This window comes from Echinops telfairi, unplaced genomic scaffold (assembly GCF_000313985.2).
Source record: "Echinops telfairi isolate 266 unplaced genomic scaffold, ASM31398v2 ScPeMD7_70;HRSCAF=299, whole genome shotgun sequence".
NCBI lineage: Eukaryota > Metazoa > Chordata > Mammalia > Afrosoricida > Tenrecidae > Echinops > Echinops telfairi.
This window is the reverse complement of record NW_022103968.1, coordinates 14,051,806-14,068,035: the sequence shown is the minus strand read 5'-3', so window position 1 is coordinate 14,068,035 and position 16,230 is coordinate 14,051,806. Positions and strand designations below refer to the sequence as shown.

Genomic DNA, 16,230 nt, shown 5'->3' with positions numbered 1-16,230 from the left:
GGTTTTGTGTTTGGTTTGCTTTTTTATCTTTCTCGTATTACACATGGCGAAGAGAAAGTTCCAAATCTAATTCATTTTACCACGATCCTGACATTTTCCAACTGTCTCATAAATTTGCAACATTTGTTGAAAGAGAGAAGAGTAGAGCAAAATGTGCCACTCGTGCTGAAGAAAATGGGCCTGTGGTAATGAGGGTGCTTTCTTCAAAGGCAAAACGAGTGCTGCAGATCCCACATCATAATCGTACCAGTTCACAGCGACTGAGTGCCCCCGGTTTGGCAGTGTCTGCGCTGCAGGGTCTGTCCGTGCTCACTCTCGTCCCAGTCTTATGATTCATGGGGAGGAGGATTGTTATTATTCCCACTTTATCAATGTGAGGGGGAAACATTGGTCGTAGGGAAGCCTATTTTGGTCACAACCCATTTGCTAGTAAGTGGATTTGGAAGGACCGAACACTAGTTCTCTGAGGCTTGCTCCACTTCACAGGTGAGGAGCATTTCGTTTAAAGCGGGCTGCAGAATTTGGTTAAACACCAACCCCTAACACCCACCCAATAGACTCACAGGGGACAGACCTGGAGATCAATCTCCCAAAGATGGCAGCCTGGAAAGCCTATGGGGCAGTTCTACCTTGTCACGTGTGGCCCCTGGAAAAACAAAGCCAAGTCCACTGCCAGCAAGTCCATTCTAACCCATATGACCCCACAGGACAGAGGACAACTGCTCCCTTGTGTTTCTGAGGCCTCCAGTCTGGCCGGGAGCAGACAGCCTCCTCGTTCCCATGTTACAGCTGGTGGAGTCCGACTGCTGACCTTACAGTTTGACCCCCAGTGTGTTACCCACTTGGCCACTAGACTGAAAAAACTGACTCCTTGAACCCTAGCAACAGCGGCAACCTAGATTCACAAAACCACCACCAGCAAAGCATTTCTGAAATTTGTGGTATTGAGGTAAGGTGACCAGATTTAAGCGGGACATCATTGACGGGGGAGCGGTGGGGGGGTGGGGTTGTTCTTGGTTAAAAATTTGGTCTATATGGATCAAATAGACCATTCCCTAGCTTGTCATGCGTTCTTTCCAAAAATCGGGACTTTTTTAAAACCGCCAAAAATCGGGACTGTCCCGCGAAAAGCGGGCCATCTGGTCACCTTAATTGAGGCTCCATCCGTATATTTTACCAAGAGTTTACTTTTAAATGAAAGGAGAAGTCAAGATGCAAAGCAGCTCACCTTGTTGAAAATCATGTTGTCATATGAATTATCATCGATAAGCTGAAGAAAACAAATAGAAATGGAGACAGTGTGCCTTCATCTCTTAGAAAATTGGGTTCAACCCCACACTAGAATTACAGTGTTTTATTCTTTGAATAATATTTGATCATATAGTTGGGTGAATATTTACATAAGGAATTAGGGCCCTTTTAACATTTTCTATACAAATTGCTCGGTGACAGTAGTTCCATTTCTTATGAGGCGTCAACATTCCCTTTCATTGTGTCTTGTCAGTCCATTCCATGTGTTCAAGTTTCCCTTCCGAGTTAATTGTTGAACTTTTGTTCTTATGTAGGTGCTGGCTTTAAAATGTTTGTTTTAGTTTATTTTGTTTTGAATAGAACATCTTACTAGGGAGTAATGCCCTTTATTGTATGGGTTGGGTTCCTTTGCTATCTCACTAAAAGGTGCCCTGAAAGATAGCTTCAGTTCAAGGTGGAGAGTGTATCTCAGAGCTAAGTTTCAGGGAGTCCTCTAGTCTCAAGTGGCCCATGAAACCTAGACATTTTCAGATTTTGAGTTCTGTTCTGCATTCCCACCCGCACCTTCACCCCCACCCCCACCCATTTTACTATTTTACTAGAGTTCACCTGTTGTGTCCATCTGGGACCTGTTATGTACCAGCCTGGTGAGCTAGAGTAGTGTCTGGGCACCATCTAGTTCTTCTGGTCTCAGGGTAAATGAGAGCGTGGCTTGTGTAGGCTATTAGACTTGGTGTCTTTTTCTCTCGTTTGCTCCTGATGAGTAGCAACCAATTGCTTTATCGTAGCTGGTGGCTCACCAGCTTCTAACACTCCAGACATTGTTCAGAACATGGGCTCTGTGAAATTTTTATGCTAATTGACTGAGTGTGAAATTTTTATGCTAATTGACTGAGCTGTCTGACGGGTCCTAAGCCTTCAGACCCAGAAAGCCAATCTCACAAGGTGTTTGATTATGTCTGAGAATTATATGTAACTCTCTTCTCTGTGCCAGTGAGTTTGGTTTTGGTTTTAGTGTCCTACATGCCTCTACATATATGTATATAACCATGAACTCATGCTTAGAATTTATACATTTCTTATGGTAATTTTTCTATTGTAGTAAGAGAAGTGTTTTTGATTTATGTCTGTGTGTATATATGTGTGCTAGACAAAGAGCCTGGTGTCATTTAAAACTTGGTATCTCTTGGTATTTGAAGTAACATTATGTTTGCCTTACATGCCATCTCCAGGTCAATAGCTCACTCCTCCTGGGAGAAAAGCAAACCACATTCTGTTTGCCAGCAGGTGTATTTTTGCAACATAACTTTGGGTTTATGTTAAAGGGAACCATGCGGTGGTTTAGACCGCACCTACTTGTTACACTGAGCATGCTTTTAAAGATATGCCTTCATCACTTCTACAGAAAATGTAATTTAAGACTTTGAGCTGTCACTCAGTAGCAGCTGTCACCATTTCTATCCCCATCTTGTCACTTGGATGTTCTCTGTTTAATAACAATATTTTTTTTAAAAGGCGAGGTGCTAAGTGATTCCTTAGACCGTCATTTCATGAACACTGTCACGGCTGTGTCACGAATGTTAAATCAAGTCTGTTAGATAATAAGCTGCCATCAGGTGTTGGCTTGTGCTCCTTCATGATGTACAAGGGAATTTTATGAATGGTACGTCACAGCGCTGCATGCATTCGTATGCACAGACTGGTCGTTAATGTTTTAAGTGGACACCAGTGAATCTAGAACACTCGCTGTGAGTCAGGAAGCCATGCATCGTGTTCAAGGATATTGCCTCTCCTCAATGATAGGATTTTCTTCTCCTTTGAAAGAGTGTTTAATTGCACTACACATCCACCTTTAATATTTGATAAGAATTTCACCAGCTGCATAGCATGAGAGGGGCAAGATTTGTAATATCTCGTGCTAGTCATCCATTTCTTTTTCTTCTCTTGACTTAATGAATATTGTAATTACAAGGAGAGGCAGAAATATAAATGACTGTAGCTTGGCGGTTGGTTGGAACTTGCTGGCTTATTGGTTTCAGCTTGGGCAAGCCCAGAGTGGGCACAAGGATGCTAAGGCAAAGGTCTCAGGGTGTTTGACAAGCCCTGGCACAACATTCTGACAACCTACCAGGTACTCCTCGTTTTGAAATAATGAACACCAAGGCATTGCCTACAGTTAGAAACACCACAGAATAGCCATTCCCACCGGTTCCCTGGCAGTAGACAGGGAGTCTTGACAGCTTACAAAACTTAGTGCCGGCAGGTCCACGTACCTCGAATCTCTATTAATGTGACTCAACTGCTTTCCCCCCATCTTCTCTTAAACCTTCCCACCGTTATGTGCTTGCAGCTGGAAGAAAACACCCTGACAAAGCACGGCTTATTTCAAGTGGGAAAACATAACGTAGCCGTCATTCAAACAGCACTTTTTGCTTAAGCAACACCTCCCACCTGAGGTTTTCAGTTGCACCTGTGAACGCATTTCATCAGCCCTGAGAGATGGAGGTCAGGGGAAAGGGTCCTTCGTAGACACTGTCCCTGTAAAGCCGTGGAGAGAACACAGTGTTCATCTGTAATGATCTAGATAAAGATGTGTGTACGGAATGGCTTCTCGGTTCTGTGTGCCATTTGTTTTCAAATGAAACTGGGTATTGTTGAATTTAATGTTTTATTTCCAGCCGAGTTTCAAACACATCATTTTTTAACTCCCTCCAGCAACTGCTTCGAGAACGACAGCAGATGGCCAGCCGTCCCTTCGCTTCTGTTGACGTAGCACTGGACGTAGGAGCGGAGCAGACAGACTTTCTGCGAGGCCCATTAGAGGTAGGAAGACCAGTGTTGAAAGGGCGCCTTTGTGGTTTGCATATTTATATTGCTGTCTCTCATCTGCCTCTGAAGCCAAACATGGTCTGATTATCTGGAGCTGACAAGATGCAGCTACATTGTTATGCCATTTTCAAGGCACTTTGTTTTAATAGTATGACATGAGCTGTAGCAAATGCCACTGGAGGATCTCTTAGCCTCGGCGAGAGTGACAGAATGCTCACCTGGCCGACAGCCTTTCCCTGACAGGGAGGAGCTGGAGGGATTTAAGATGTAGGCGAAAGTGAGAAACAAAGGTCCTCAGGTTAGCCCCCCAGTACTTAGTGCCCTCTCATTAACAATTCACATTTATATTTATTAGCAAAGCATGCTTTAAAAGATGGGTGGGGATCGGTTGCATGTTAATTACACAGTTTCCCTTTTTTGAGTGTTAACTAGTGCCAACTGTGGTGGGTATTTTCATTTGTGATGAATGGCTGTGGTGCTCCATTGTTTTATTTCAAGTGCAGAAATAGAATGCAGTGGAACAAACGGACAGGGGCAAGTTCCTGTAGTCGTAGAATGCTGGAGCAATGCCTGAAATGGTTGCTGGGAATTAGAACTCCCAAAGAGGAAAATTCACGGGTTGTGATTAATGACTAATCGAAGCTTTTCTGATGCAGAGTAATTTAATTGTGTGCTTCTTTTTATTTATTTTTGAGAAGGAAGATTAAGAAACTTTATATAATTGAATTGTTGTATTCTCTTAAAGAAAAAACAAACCAAACAAACTAAAAATGCCCCCTTTACATTCCTTTTTGTGTTGCTACTTTCTAATTCTGCTTCTCTTTAAAGAGAGCGGGGATACGTACACAGATTTATCTTGGTCATCTCCAAGTCCTGGGTACAAATGTAATTGATTGTGTCCATTGCATTTTGGGTTATTCTGAAAAAAAATAAAACCAAATCAGACCTCATGAATAACCATATAAAGAGCAAGATTTTAGAGACTGGTTTCCCTCTGATTTTTAAAATTTTTTTTTTAACTTTTGTGGATTTGATTTCTTAATACTTAGGTCACAGCTTGCCTCGGGAAGCTCACTTATTAGGACTTAGAAGAGAGACAGCATGATTAAATAAAAGCCCAAACAAAATGCTTTCACTTCCTTTTGGTCCCCGGTTTCAAGTCACTGTTACGAAACCTTTAACAAACAGCCTGCCCGAACTGTTTGAATTCAATTTCGTTTTTTCTCCCATCGATCTTCTGTATTCTCTAGAGGAGCAAAACCAGTGAAGCAAATATGTAAATATATACAAAGAGATTTACTGCAAACGAATGACTCACATAATTGTGGGGGCTGGCAAGTCTCAAATTCATGGGTCAGAGTAGGCTGAAGGCTTGCAGGGCTGATGAACCCAAAACCTACAGGTCAGGTGTCAGGCTGAAGGCTTTTGGTGACTCATGAAAAGCATGCAGGATCAAGAAACACCTTTGGCAGGGCATCTCGGTATATATTCGTGGGAAGAAACTCCCCCATTCAGCTGATTGACTGCTCACGTCAGGGCACAAAATGTAATGTGATCACAGTGCCTGCCAAACCACTGAAAATCAAAGCCCAGCCAAGTTGGCACCTGTCATTCACCATCACGCCAGCTGATGAAAACATTCCCAAATATTGCTGAACAATACATACATAGGCCAGCAGACAACAGAAATAATCACAGAACTAGGAAACTCATCCACTTAAATGAACCCATATAATGAATATGCATATGTCTTATCAGGGTTTGATAGCGGGCCCTTGATTGTGTTTAGTTGACGGTAAATGTGAAGGTTTATTTCTAAACTCTTGAATCTGTTCCATTGATCAGCCAATCTTTTTCTTATTCCAGTGCCACACTGTTTTGAGGACTATAGCTTTGTAATGGATTTTTGGAATTGGAAAGTGTGAATCAACCAGCTTTCTTTTCTTTTTAAAGATTGTTTGGCTGTTCTGGGTCCCTTGATTTTCCATTTCAATTTTAGGGTCAGCTTTCAATTTTTATGTATGAGTTTTATGTTGAATTTATCTATCAAATGGGCAATATATCATGTGATAGTAAGTGATTGTTTTGTTTAGCTGAGATATTTTAGGGCTTGATGTGTAAAATCTCAAACTCAGTAACTGATTTTTTTTTAATCTCAGTAAGTACTTATAATTTATGATATTGGGAATTCTTATGGTCATAAGTCCAGTTATCTCAAGTAAATATGCAAATTAAAAATTAATCAGTTGAATCATTAGATCTCTAGAGCTTTTATTGGTTGACTATTGTTAAAATTAAGCATCAGAAGTAAATCTCAGCTATAAACTATTCTTCATTGTACATCCTTTAAAAATAATAAATATAGAAGATAAAGTTATAAAAGCATATGTGTATTTTATTTTCCTCTTTTGCTAAGAAATTTGTAGTAATCAGTGCTAATTAGAAGTTATCTATCTAATGTACTGCACATGCAAACACATCTATGCATACATGTGTCTGCAAGGGTTTTTCCCCTGTTACTATATTTCCCTGAAAACTGCTCCAAATTGCTCCTCTTTTATACACAGTGTGGCCTATTGATTTGCTTACATTGCAAATTCTGGAACCAGGCATATTCTGAAATTGCATTAAGAGTTTTATTTAAATCTGAAACTCAGAGTGATGTTAGGGTTCCTCTGCGAGGTTTTACTTAAAATGCAGTGTTTAAATTTAATGCAAAACCATAGTTTAGCTGGCTATTTCTGTTGTATAAATTTGTATCGAATACTCATAATGTGCTAAGGAGTGAATTTCTTTTAAATTAAATTAGACTCTTACATGTTGCTCTGAGTTTCACAGCTGTATAGTCCAGAGGGTGTGGGATTTAAAGTGCAGAATGAGAAGAATCACTTTTGATGCTTCTGTAAAGAGCCCTGGTGGCACATTAGGATACGCAGCACAAGGTTAGCAGTTCAATCCCACCATCTGCTTGCTCCTCAGGAGCATAATGAGGCTGTCTGCTCCCGTAAAGTGTTAAACTCTTGGAAGCCCAGAAAGAGTGTGTGTGTGTGTGTGTGTGTGTGTGTTTTGGGGGGGGGGCATTGGGAGGAGGCATGGGGTTGAGTAGTGGGCACATTCTAGACCCTGTAAGAATTTTGACATTGAACTTTAGGTGAAGAGAGTCCTTCGCACAGTTCAGAGAGAAGACTGTTATGGTCTGACTTTGCTTTTAAAAGCATCCTCTTGCCCCTGACTTGAGAGTAGTTTGAACCAGGATGTCTTCCGTTGGTTTCCCTCCAGAGCAGACCCCAGGACAAGGACATTCTGTTATCTGTGTACACTGGGAGGGGAGTGGCTCCACCAGAAAAGGAATGATGAATTGTGATGAGACATCACTGTGGATAATCGCTCACTAGGAGAGAGTCAGTGCCGACTCCTCTCGGCTCCCTGTGGGTATCTGAAGCTGTGCTTGCTTACAGGAGTAGAAATCCCAGTCTTTCTCCAGAGAGTTGTTGGTGGTTTTGAACTGCCGGCCATGCAGCAGCCCTACACATAACCACTACACCACCAGGGCTCAACTCACTGTGGGCAAATAGGGCTTAATCCCAGTGGAGAAATGGAGCCAGGGAAACGTATACCTCTCAGAGTACTCAAATCCCTCCAGTCACTGGTTGGGGGCGGTTCCCTGCACCTGAGAAAGCACACGAGCAAAGAAAGACAGGTTCCAGCATCAAGGACTCAAGCAGGTCCCCTGACCTCGGTTCGTGTGAGGGGTGTAGAAATCAGCTAAGCAGTTTCTGTTCCTAGAACAAGGCTAGAAGCCGAAAGACTCACTGGGAGTTGCAGGCAGTGGCCCAGGCAGTAGATCATGGCGGCACAATCTGGGCGATACAAGTGGAGACAAGGAGAAGCGGTTAGATTGTGGAGTGTCAATCTAATGGCCTGATCAGTCTGTCCAGTGGGCTCATTTTCAGTCTTTCCAGTGATCTCGTGTGAAAGGAGTCCTAGTGACAGACAGACAGTATAGCACTTAGTTGGCAGTTCGAACCCACCAGTCACTCCACAGGAGGACGATGTCCCATCTGCCTCTGTAAAGATTACGGCCTCAGAAACCCTATGGGGCTGTTCTTCTCTGCCCTGTCAGCTCTCTGGGTATCAGAATCAATTCAGCATCAACGGGTCTCATTGTAGGATGGGTGGAAAGGTGACAAATAAGGGTCTTCATCTCATACTATAATAGCTCCAATACATTGGATACTCTGTTAATTGGTGGGTAACTGAGATGTACAATAGTCCAGTTATCTCTCACTACAACACAGGGAGAGTGTGATTGTGATAGGTAGGTGATAGAAACCCAGAGGTAAAAAGGACCTGCGGGCCGTGTACGTGATTAGGACGTGTCGAATGTATAGGTCAGGTGTCACACTCAGAGTAGCTCATAAGCAAGTTGATTTATAGCAATTCAGATGGACAATAGTGATGATGATGAATATGTGTGCATCCCTCCATTCCTTGCTTTTATTAGGAGGAGGGCAGAGAAGAACGGAGCGAGCTGTGAGTTTTTATTAACTTTTTATGACTGCTTAAGTGTCGATGGCAATGTTCGCTGGGATATTATTCTGTCGTTCTGTTTTTATTTCTATTGATCATTTAGCGCATCACTCTTACCCTGCTAGTTGTAGCACTAGAGGTTAGAAATCATTTTAACTGGACCAACAATGAAGGATTTGTGAAATAATGTATTATAAGTTACAAAATGATGGATCACATTGCAATCTATCTCTTTTCATGTATTTATTGGGACATCATCCACATATCATTCAATTTAATCATTCAGTCATATTAAGGAGGGCTATGCAATCATCACCACAATCTCAGAACATTTTCTACTTTCTCGGACTCGTTGTTATTAGCTCCCCATTCCGACCTCCGCACCTCCCCTGCCATGCCCCTAGACAATTATTAATCCAGTTACTGCCTCTATAGATTTACATATCCTGGGTTTCATATGCAGACAGTCATACAAAACACAAGAAACAAACCAACAAACAACAATAATGACAAAACAAAGAGGAAAAACCTCAATTGCAAAGAAGGCAGAAAATATCAAAAACAACTTTAAAATGGGTCAAACGGAAGGTCATGTGTTAATGTGTTACACTGTAATTTAACTACATCTGCCATAATCACCTTTACAATGATTTTTGTGTGATATCAAAGCTATTGACATGCCTTGACTCTGGTCAACATTCAGTGCAGGGACCTTGCAAATGGATTTTGGGTTTCCACAGTCATCATAGCTTTCTGAAAACAGGGTGTTCAGATTTTAAGCTCTGATACCATTTCTTCCTTTGGATTTTGATTTTATTATTTCAATCATTGGATCACACAGACTAGTGTGCTTCTTCCATGTGGACTTAGTCCATACCTTAAGACCTCATACAGCTTTGATAGCTGAGCACCACCTGGTTTCTTCACCACACTTTGCTATAGCACCCATATCCTCAGTGATCTCTTCATGAGGGTGAGTATGATCTACTTTTTGATAAAAACTGAGAAAGGATCCCTAAAAAAAAAAATAAATCTAAACCAACTCACTGTCGTCCAGTCCCACTCATAGCGAGCCTACAGAACAAGGTAGAACTGCCTCTGTGGCTTTCTACGACAGTGACTCTTGATGGGAGGAGAAAGCCTGTCTTTCTCCAGGAGACGGGACGAGGTCTAGTACATTCTTATTAAGAGTTGTATCTCGGTGCATGGTATGGATGTTATTGTTTCTGCATATCTCTATTGTTCTTTCTATAATGGCATAAGTTCCTTTTTTGGGGAATGAGAGAAAATAAAAGACAGCAAATTGAAGATGTAAAATACAGGTTCCTTCATCACCTCCCCACTGGCCCACCCCTGCGTTCATCCCATGACAGCACCTTGGCATAGGTTGAGTATCAGAAATTTTGCCAGTTCCTCATAAGGAATCAACCCAATCATCATTTCTGTTTTGGGTGGGGGGTAAACTCCCATGCCTATTCGCATATAGCCATGTTACCTTTTGACCTTCCACAATTTATCTGCACCTCGATATTTGAAAACGATCTCTGGGTGTCTACTGCAGGATTAGTATTTAGGTGTACAGCAAGCATGCACTGGGCAGAGCTTTCCAGACAATAGGGACGAGGACTTCTATGACAAGGATAAGAGTTTAAACATCATCTTCCTAGGTTGTGGGAGCGATTGAAATGTCTTCCATTGAGTTTAAGCCACTGTTAGTCAAAATTGATTTACCTAAAGCTGTTTTAGTATGCTGGAGAATACCAATGCTTGCCATTCGTAATGTAAATTGCTATAAAGGAACCCAGGTGATTTACTAACGTGCAATAAAGGCAGCACATGAGCTTTCTGTTATTTTTATATTAGAAGTTTCACATTAAAAAGAACTTTTATAGTTTCTCTATGCTAATAAAGTATCATCAGGGCTTGGTAACTTGCTCTAGAAGCCAAATAGTTTAAAATGGGTCTATTTGATCATTAGGGCCCGCTGAGGTAATTAGTAATCTTAAAGACAGTATCTACAACATGATTAATTTCCACCAACAATAGATTTAATTCCTATTTCATATATGTATATATATATATACCCAGACATATGTATATGTACATATAGCCTGCATGAAGATCATTGTACATATCTGTCATCTCAATTTTCTCTCTCCTGTAAAGAAGATTATACTTGTGGAATTTTGCATCCTGCTGCTGTCCCCGTTCAAAGAGGCTTTGGGCACAGGAGACATAGACATGAATTCAAACCCCTAGAATAGAGAAAATATTGCAGCTAGAATTCTGCTTTCTATTCAGCATGGCGAATAGCACTAATTTTGAGATCGCATTGAAATCCGTTCAATCGTTTATTGGGACTGCTTAGCCTAGTACATTATGTAAGAAGCCTCTCTCCCCAGGTGGCGGACTCATTATTCAGGCCTAAGCCAGACACAATGAAGCCGCTCTGGGGTTAAGAGCACTGCTGGCTTCCCTCCAAGAGCAGCAGGAGCCCCGCCCCGCCTTACTACTGGGCACAGCCGTGGCCCCGCCTGGCTTGCTATCTGCATGGACCAGCATTTCACAGACTGGCTTAAGAAGCTTATTTAATTTTTCCCCTAGGTTTCTTGCTTCTCAGAGAATTATAGCCGTCTTGTGATATTTGGTAGTTTATTTTATTACGATTTGCCGTTCATTTTATTCAAGTTTAATTACTGTGTTAACATTCACCATCAATGTAATCCGGTCATTACTCCAAAGGTATCAACAATACATCCTCATTAGAGGAATAATTAAGGCAAAAATCACCAAACCAAAAATCCCCCAGGTCCCACCACCCATAAATAGCCACTGCAAGAATTTTTTTAATCTCCTTTCAGTCACTTTTGCTTCCGGCATATACAGAACCCTTCAAAGTTGAGAACACACGGTATGTGTGATTTTTGCACACTGTTGTTCTGACCCAGTAGTATAAGAATAGCTCTCACTTCTGTTTAATTAAAGAAAATGCCACTGTAATTATTTTATAATATGTTGTTGTGAAACGCTGCTGTCGATCAGTTCTGACTCATGTGACCCTTCTGTGCCGCAGCAGGAAAGACTCTCTGGTCCTGAGCCAGCCTCACGGTTGTTCTAATAGATGAGCCCTTCGTTACAGCCATTGTGTTCATCAAGTTCAGGTGCTTGATACTGTTGATCACCCAACTCGCCTTTGGGTTTGGACATCAGTATAGATTGCTTCCAGTTGGTTGACCAGAAAGCTGTTTCCAAATTTCTTGGTATACACAGTGTGTCCAGAGCTGCCTCATTTGTTTTAAAAAGAAAAATAAATTCAATTGGCATTAATTCCTGGAGCTTTGTTTTTGCATGGCGTCCTTAGTGTAGATTGGACGTCTTCCTTCCATACCATGAATTCTTGATCATATGCTTCCTCTTGAAATGAATGAATATGGACTGATTCCTTTTGATAAAATAACTCTCTGAATAACTTCCATCATATTGTGAAGATTAACTGCACCTTTCAGTATTTTGCCCATATTGTTGTTATTATTGGGTATTATAAGAGGAAACCAGCCTCTAACAACTAAAGGGACAAGTATAGGGCAATAATCTATAAAGGTTATAGTAAAGTCATGGAAGATAGAAGCGAGAATAAAGTAGAGGAGTCGGACACATTTTATGGTAGCATGCTCACCTCAGCCCCTCTTGGTAATCGTGATCCACGGGAGGTGGCAGAAGAGAGAGCAGGAGAGGAGCGAGCTTCTTTACTATCTAGGGATCTTTATAGGTAGCCATAAGATATGCATATTCAGTAGTTACATAAGTCACAGGTGGGTGGTAATCACAGTAAAATCCCGGAGTTCACAGGTGAGGAGACTGAATGCTTGCACTGGGGGAAGGGATGAGAGGGGATGGGCGCCATGGCAGGAGGAGCTAATCAAAGAATGTCAGGGTCTGTAGGGAGATAGCATCAACCATGTGCTCACTTGAAGGCAGCACAGCTGCTGGGGGAGAATCTGTGGGAGTGATATTTAAAGCAGGATCATGTACTTGGACTTTAGCTCCAATTTACCCAAGTGGTGTCTTGTGGAATACTCGCTTTGCAGATTCCCTCTGTTACAAGTTAGGGAATGTAGTCTTGATCATATTCACACACCACCCGCCCCTTGTTAGTTTCCCACAGATACCCTCAAATTGCCTCTGACTCAGGGACCACCAAACGAAACACTTCCTGATCTTGGGCCATCCTCATCGCTGTTGCTACGCTTCAACTCATTGCTGCAGCCATTCTGTTCGTCCATCTGGTTGAGAGGCTGACTCTTTTTCCTCTACCCTCTGCTTGACCGAGCATGATGCCCATTCGTGGGGGCTGCTCTTTCCTGATAGTGTGTCCAAACTATGTGAAACAAATCCTCTCCACCCTTACTTCTGAGGAGCATTTCGGCTGTAGTTCTTCCAAGACAGATTTGTTTATTTTTCTGGGAGGCCATGATACGTTCAATATCCTCACCCATATCAGAATTCAAATGCACCAATGTTTCTCTGGTCTCACTTATTTGTTGTCAGCGTTGAGATGCACATGAAGCGGTTGAAAACACCCTGGCTTTGATCAGGTGTACCTTAGTCCTCAAAATGGAATCTTTGTTCTTAAACACTTTACAGAGGTCTTGGGCAGTAGTGCATTTGCCCTGTGCAATATGTCATTTGATTTCTTGACTGCCGCTTCAACGATCTTTGATTACAAATCCAAGTAAAATGAAATCCTTGACAAGTTCAACCACTTCTCCATTTATCAGGATGATGTCTGTTGGTCCAGTTGTGAGGTTTTTTCCCCCCATTGATCTGTAAGTCAATAATAATGTAATGGCATTTGTTTATAGTCATCTGTTTGCAAAAGAAATACTCCATGGATTATACAAACGAGAAATCATGCATTAGCCCATTCAGCATTCTTTTTAATCTTTCTCTTGGGACATTCCTTGTCTTTTTATTTATAAATCAAATCTATTTAATGTTTGAAATTATCCCTTGTCAGGCATTTCCCTTAAGGATATTGTTATAAAATTTAACATTTTCTCTAATTTTTTTATAGTAATCCAACGACTCAACTTCTAAGTTATCTTATGAGACTATATCCTTGATTTTTAAAATTTATCCTGAATTTTTTGTTATTTCTCCTTTACTGGCCTTCTTTTGAATTGAGGTTTTTTCTTTTGTTCTTTCTTTTAATTCCTCAAATTATTTTCTTCTTTAAAAATTTAAAAATTATTAATGGAATGCTTTTCAAGAAATTAAAAAAATCCAACACTTCACTGTTGTGGTTGAGAATATGCACAGCAAAGCATCCACTAATTGATGATTCCCTCCACAGGTTCAATGAGGTGTCATCGATTCCATTGTTTCTCTTTTATTATTGTTTCTTATGTGCAACCATTCTCCCCTCTTCTGGCTTTTCCCTCCCTCGTTAACAGAAACTCACTGTCACATGGGTTTTAGCTAATCTGTCAAGTGACTGGGTCCCATACACACAGTTTTTCAAAGAGCATAATGCTCAAGGCAGACCTCTTTTGTTAGCTAAGCTAAACACATTTGCTTTTAAGAAAAGTTTAAGGGATGTTTTTGGTTCAAGATTTAAAGATAATAGCAGGGCAATATGTCCACGAGTTCGTTCAGTCTCTGTGGAAAGTCTAGAGTCTCAGAGAACTTGAAATTTTACTCTGCCATCTCACCCTCTTAATCTGGGTTCTTCTATAGAATCTTTTATCAAACAAAAGGCTCCTGAGTGACATCAGGGCATCATCCAGTTCTTGTGGTCGCCTGGCAAAGCAGACTTTTGTTCACGGGGGCAATCTCTCACACAATCCATCTCCTTTTGTGCCGCGGGCTACTTCGTCTCTTGGTCCAGGCAGAGGGAGACCAATTGCTGTGTCCTGGATGGCATTTGCAAACGGTTAAGCCCCCAGGAGCAATACCACAAACTAGGAGGTAGAAGAAAAGTGCAACATCTACTCATAGGCCAATTCACTGGGATGCTTCAGGAAACCGTGACCATAAACCTCCAAAGTACTCACTGCTCTTTTTAAAACCATGGTTGCAAATACATCTGTCATACAACTTTTGCCAGTTCAATTTTTTACAATTTGTATTAGTCTGGGTAGACTAGAGAAACAAATTCATAAACATGCATATGTATGTAAGGGAGAAGTTTCTATGCAAGAGGAATTGAACATTTAGAAAACATCCCAACCCAGTCCAGTCCAAGGCCATAAGTCTGATATTAGCCCATATGTCTGATACCAACCTATAAAGTCCTCTTCAGACTCAGGAAGCACATGCTATGAAGCCAAATGCAGGACGATCACAAGCCAGTGGGTAGAAAGTCTTTTGGTCCAGTGGTGTTGTAAGCATCTCAGCACTGGCAGGGGTCTCTCTGTGGCTTCTCCAGCTTCCGAGGTCTGGTTGCGTCCATGTGGCTTGTCTTCTGCAATGTCTCCCAGGGAGTAACAGGGAGAGAGAGGTGTCTTCCGCCTCCAAGAAGGAAGTACCAGATTTCCCTGAATTCTCAGGAGAAGTCCATGCCCACAGAAGTCTCATTGGCTGTCTCCAGATGGACAGCCTAGAGTCCACCTCTACACTCTTAATCCTTAAATTGACACCAGATTAGGTGACTACCACACAAGTGTACAATTTATTGTCAGCAATGACAGTAATTGGTTTTGAAGCCAGGCCTTTCTTTATTCAAGGCAGTTACTCTTAACATCTTTACCCCCCTGTAAAACAGACTCACTGCCATCAGGGCACTTCTGATTCATCGTGATCTTTTCAGATAGAGTAAAACTACTTCATGGGGTTTCTGAAGCTGTAAATCTTTATGGGAGCAAGTGGTGGGTTCAAACGGCCACCGCATGGTTAGCAGCCCAATGCATGGCCCCACTATGGCACCTGAACTCAATTAGCATGCCTCCCTCTTCCAAAATAATGTAAGGAATCAAATCAATTTAAATCTGGTTATTTACTCCCATCCTCATTTTGTAGTTCTGTGTGCAATTTTACCCCTCAAACTAAGCTTTATTATTGGTAATGTTGTTTTACATGATCATTATGCATAGACATTTACTTTTGTATCTACTATTTTCTTTGATCATTGATCCTTCTTGCAGTCAAATCTTCCTGAAGTGATTCCATTTTCCTGTTATTCTTCTTTAAGATATCCCTAAAAGATAATAATCCTTCTGATGTTACTCAATGCCTTGGGGGATCCCTTGTTGCTTACAATCTAGGAAACAAATTTACAATGGGCTTTATCAAGCATCTTGTTATTTTGTAGTGGGAGAGTATACTCAGACATTTTGTTTATCGAATAATTGTTCTGTGTCCATTGTGGCTACTGAGAAATCTTCTGTCTACATATGTATTGATTCTTTGCAGTCGATTTCGCTTTTCTTTCCAGTTGATTTTGGAACCATATTGTCTCTAATGTGGTTCAGTTTCACCTTGCTCTACCTAAACACACATTTATTTGTGTTAACTTGCTTGGCACATCTTGTGGTTTCCTATATCTGAAGGTTTAGTCTGTGATTACTCCTAGAAATTAACAGTCATTACCTCATTGCCTTTTGCTCTGTTCTTCTAACACTC

General features: G+C 41.3%; 1 protein-coding gene across 1 annotated transcript in view; it reads left to right on the top strand.

The window, feature by feature from the left end:
• Window positions 1-16,230, top strand: part of ATRNL1 (attractin like 1) — a gene marked incomplete at its 5' end in the record, with an annotated part of 662,506 nt that overhangs the window by 389,433 nt on the left and 256,843 nt on the right. Inside the window, one exon of the mRNA XM_004700917.2 lies at window positions 3,967-4,074. Coding sequence (XP_004700974.2) covers window positions 3,967-4,074 — 108 coding nt within the window. The remainder of the gene's footprint in view (window positions 1-3,966; window positions 4,075-16,230) is intronic.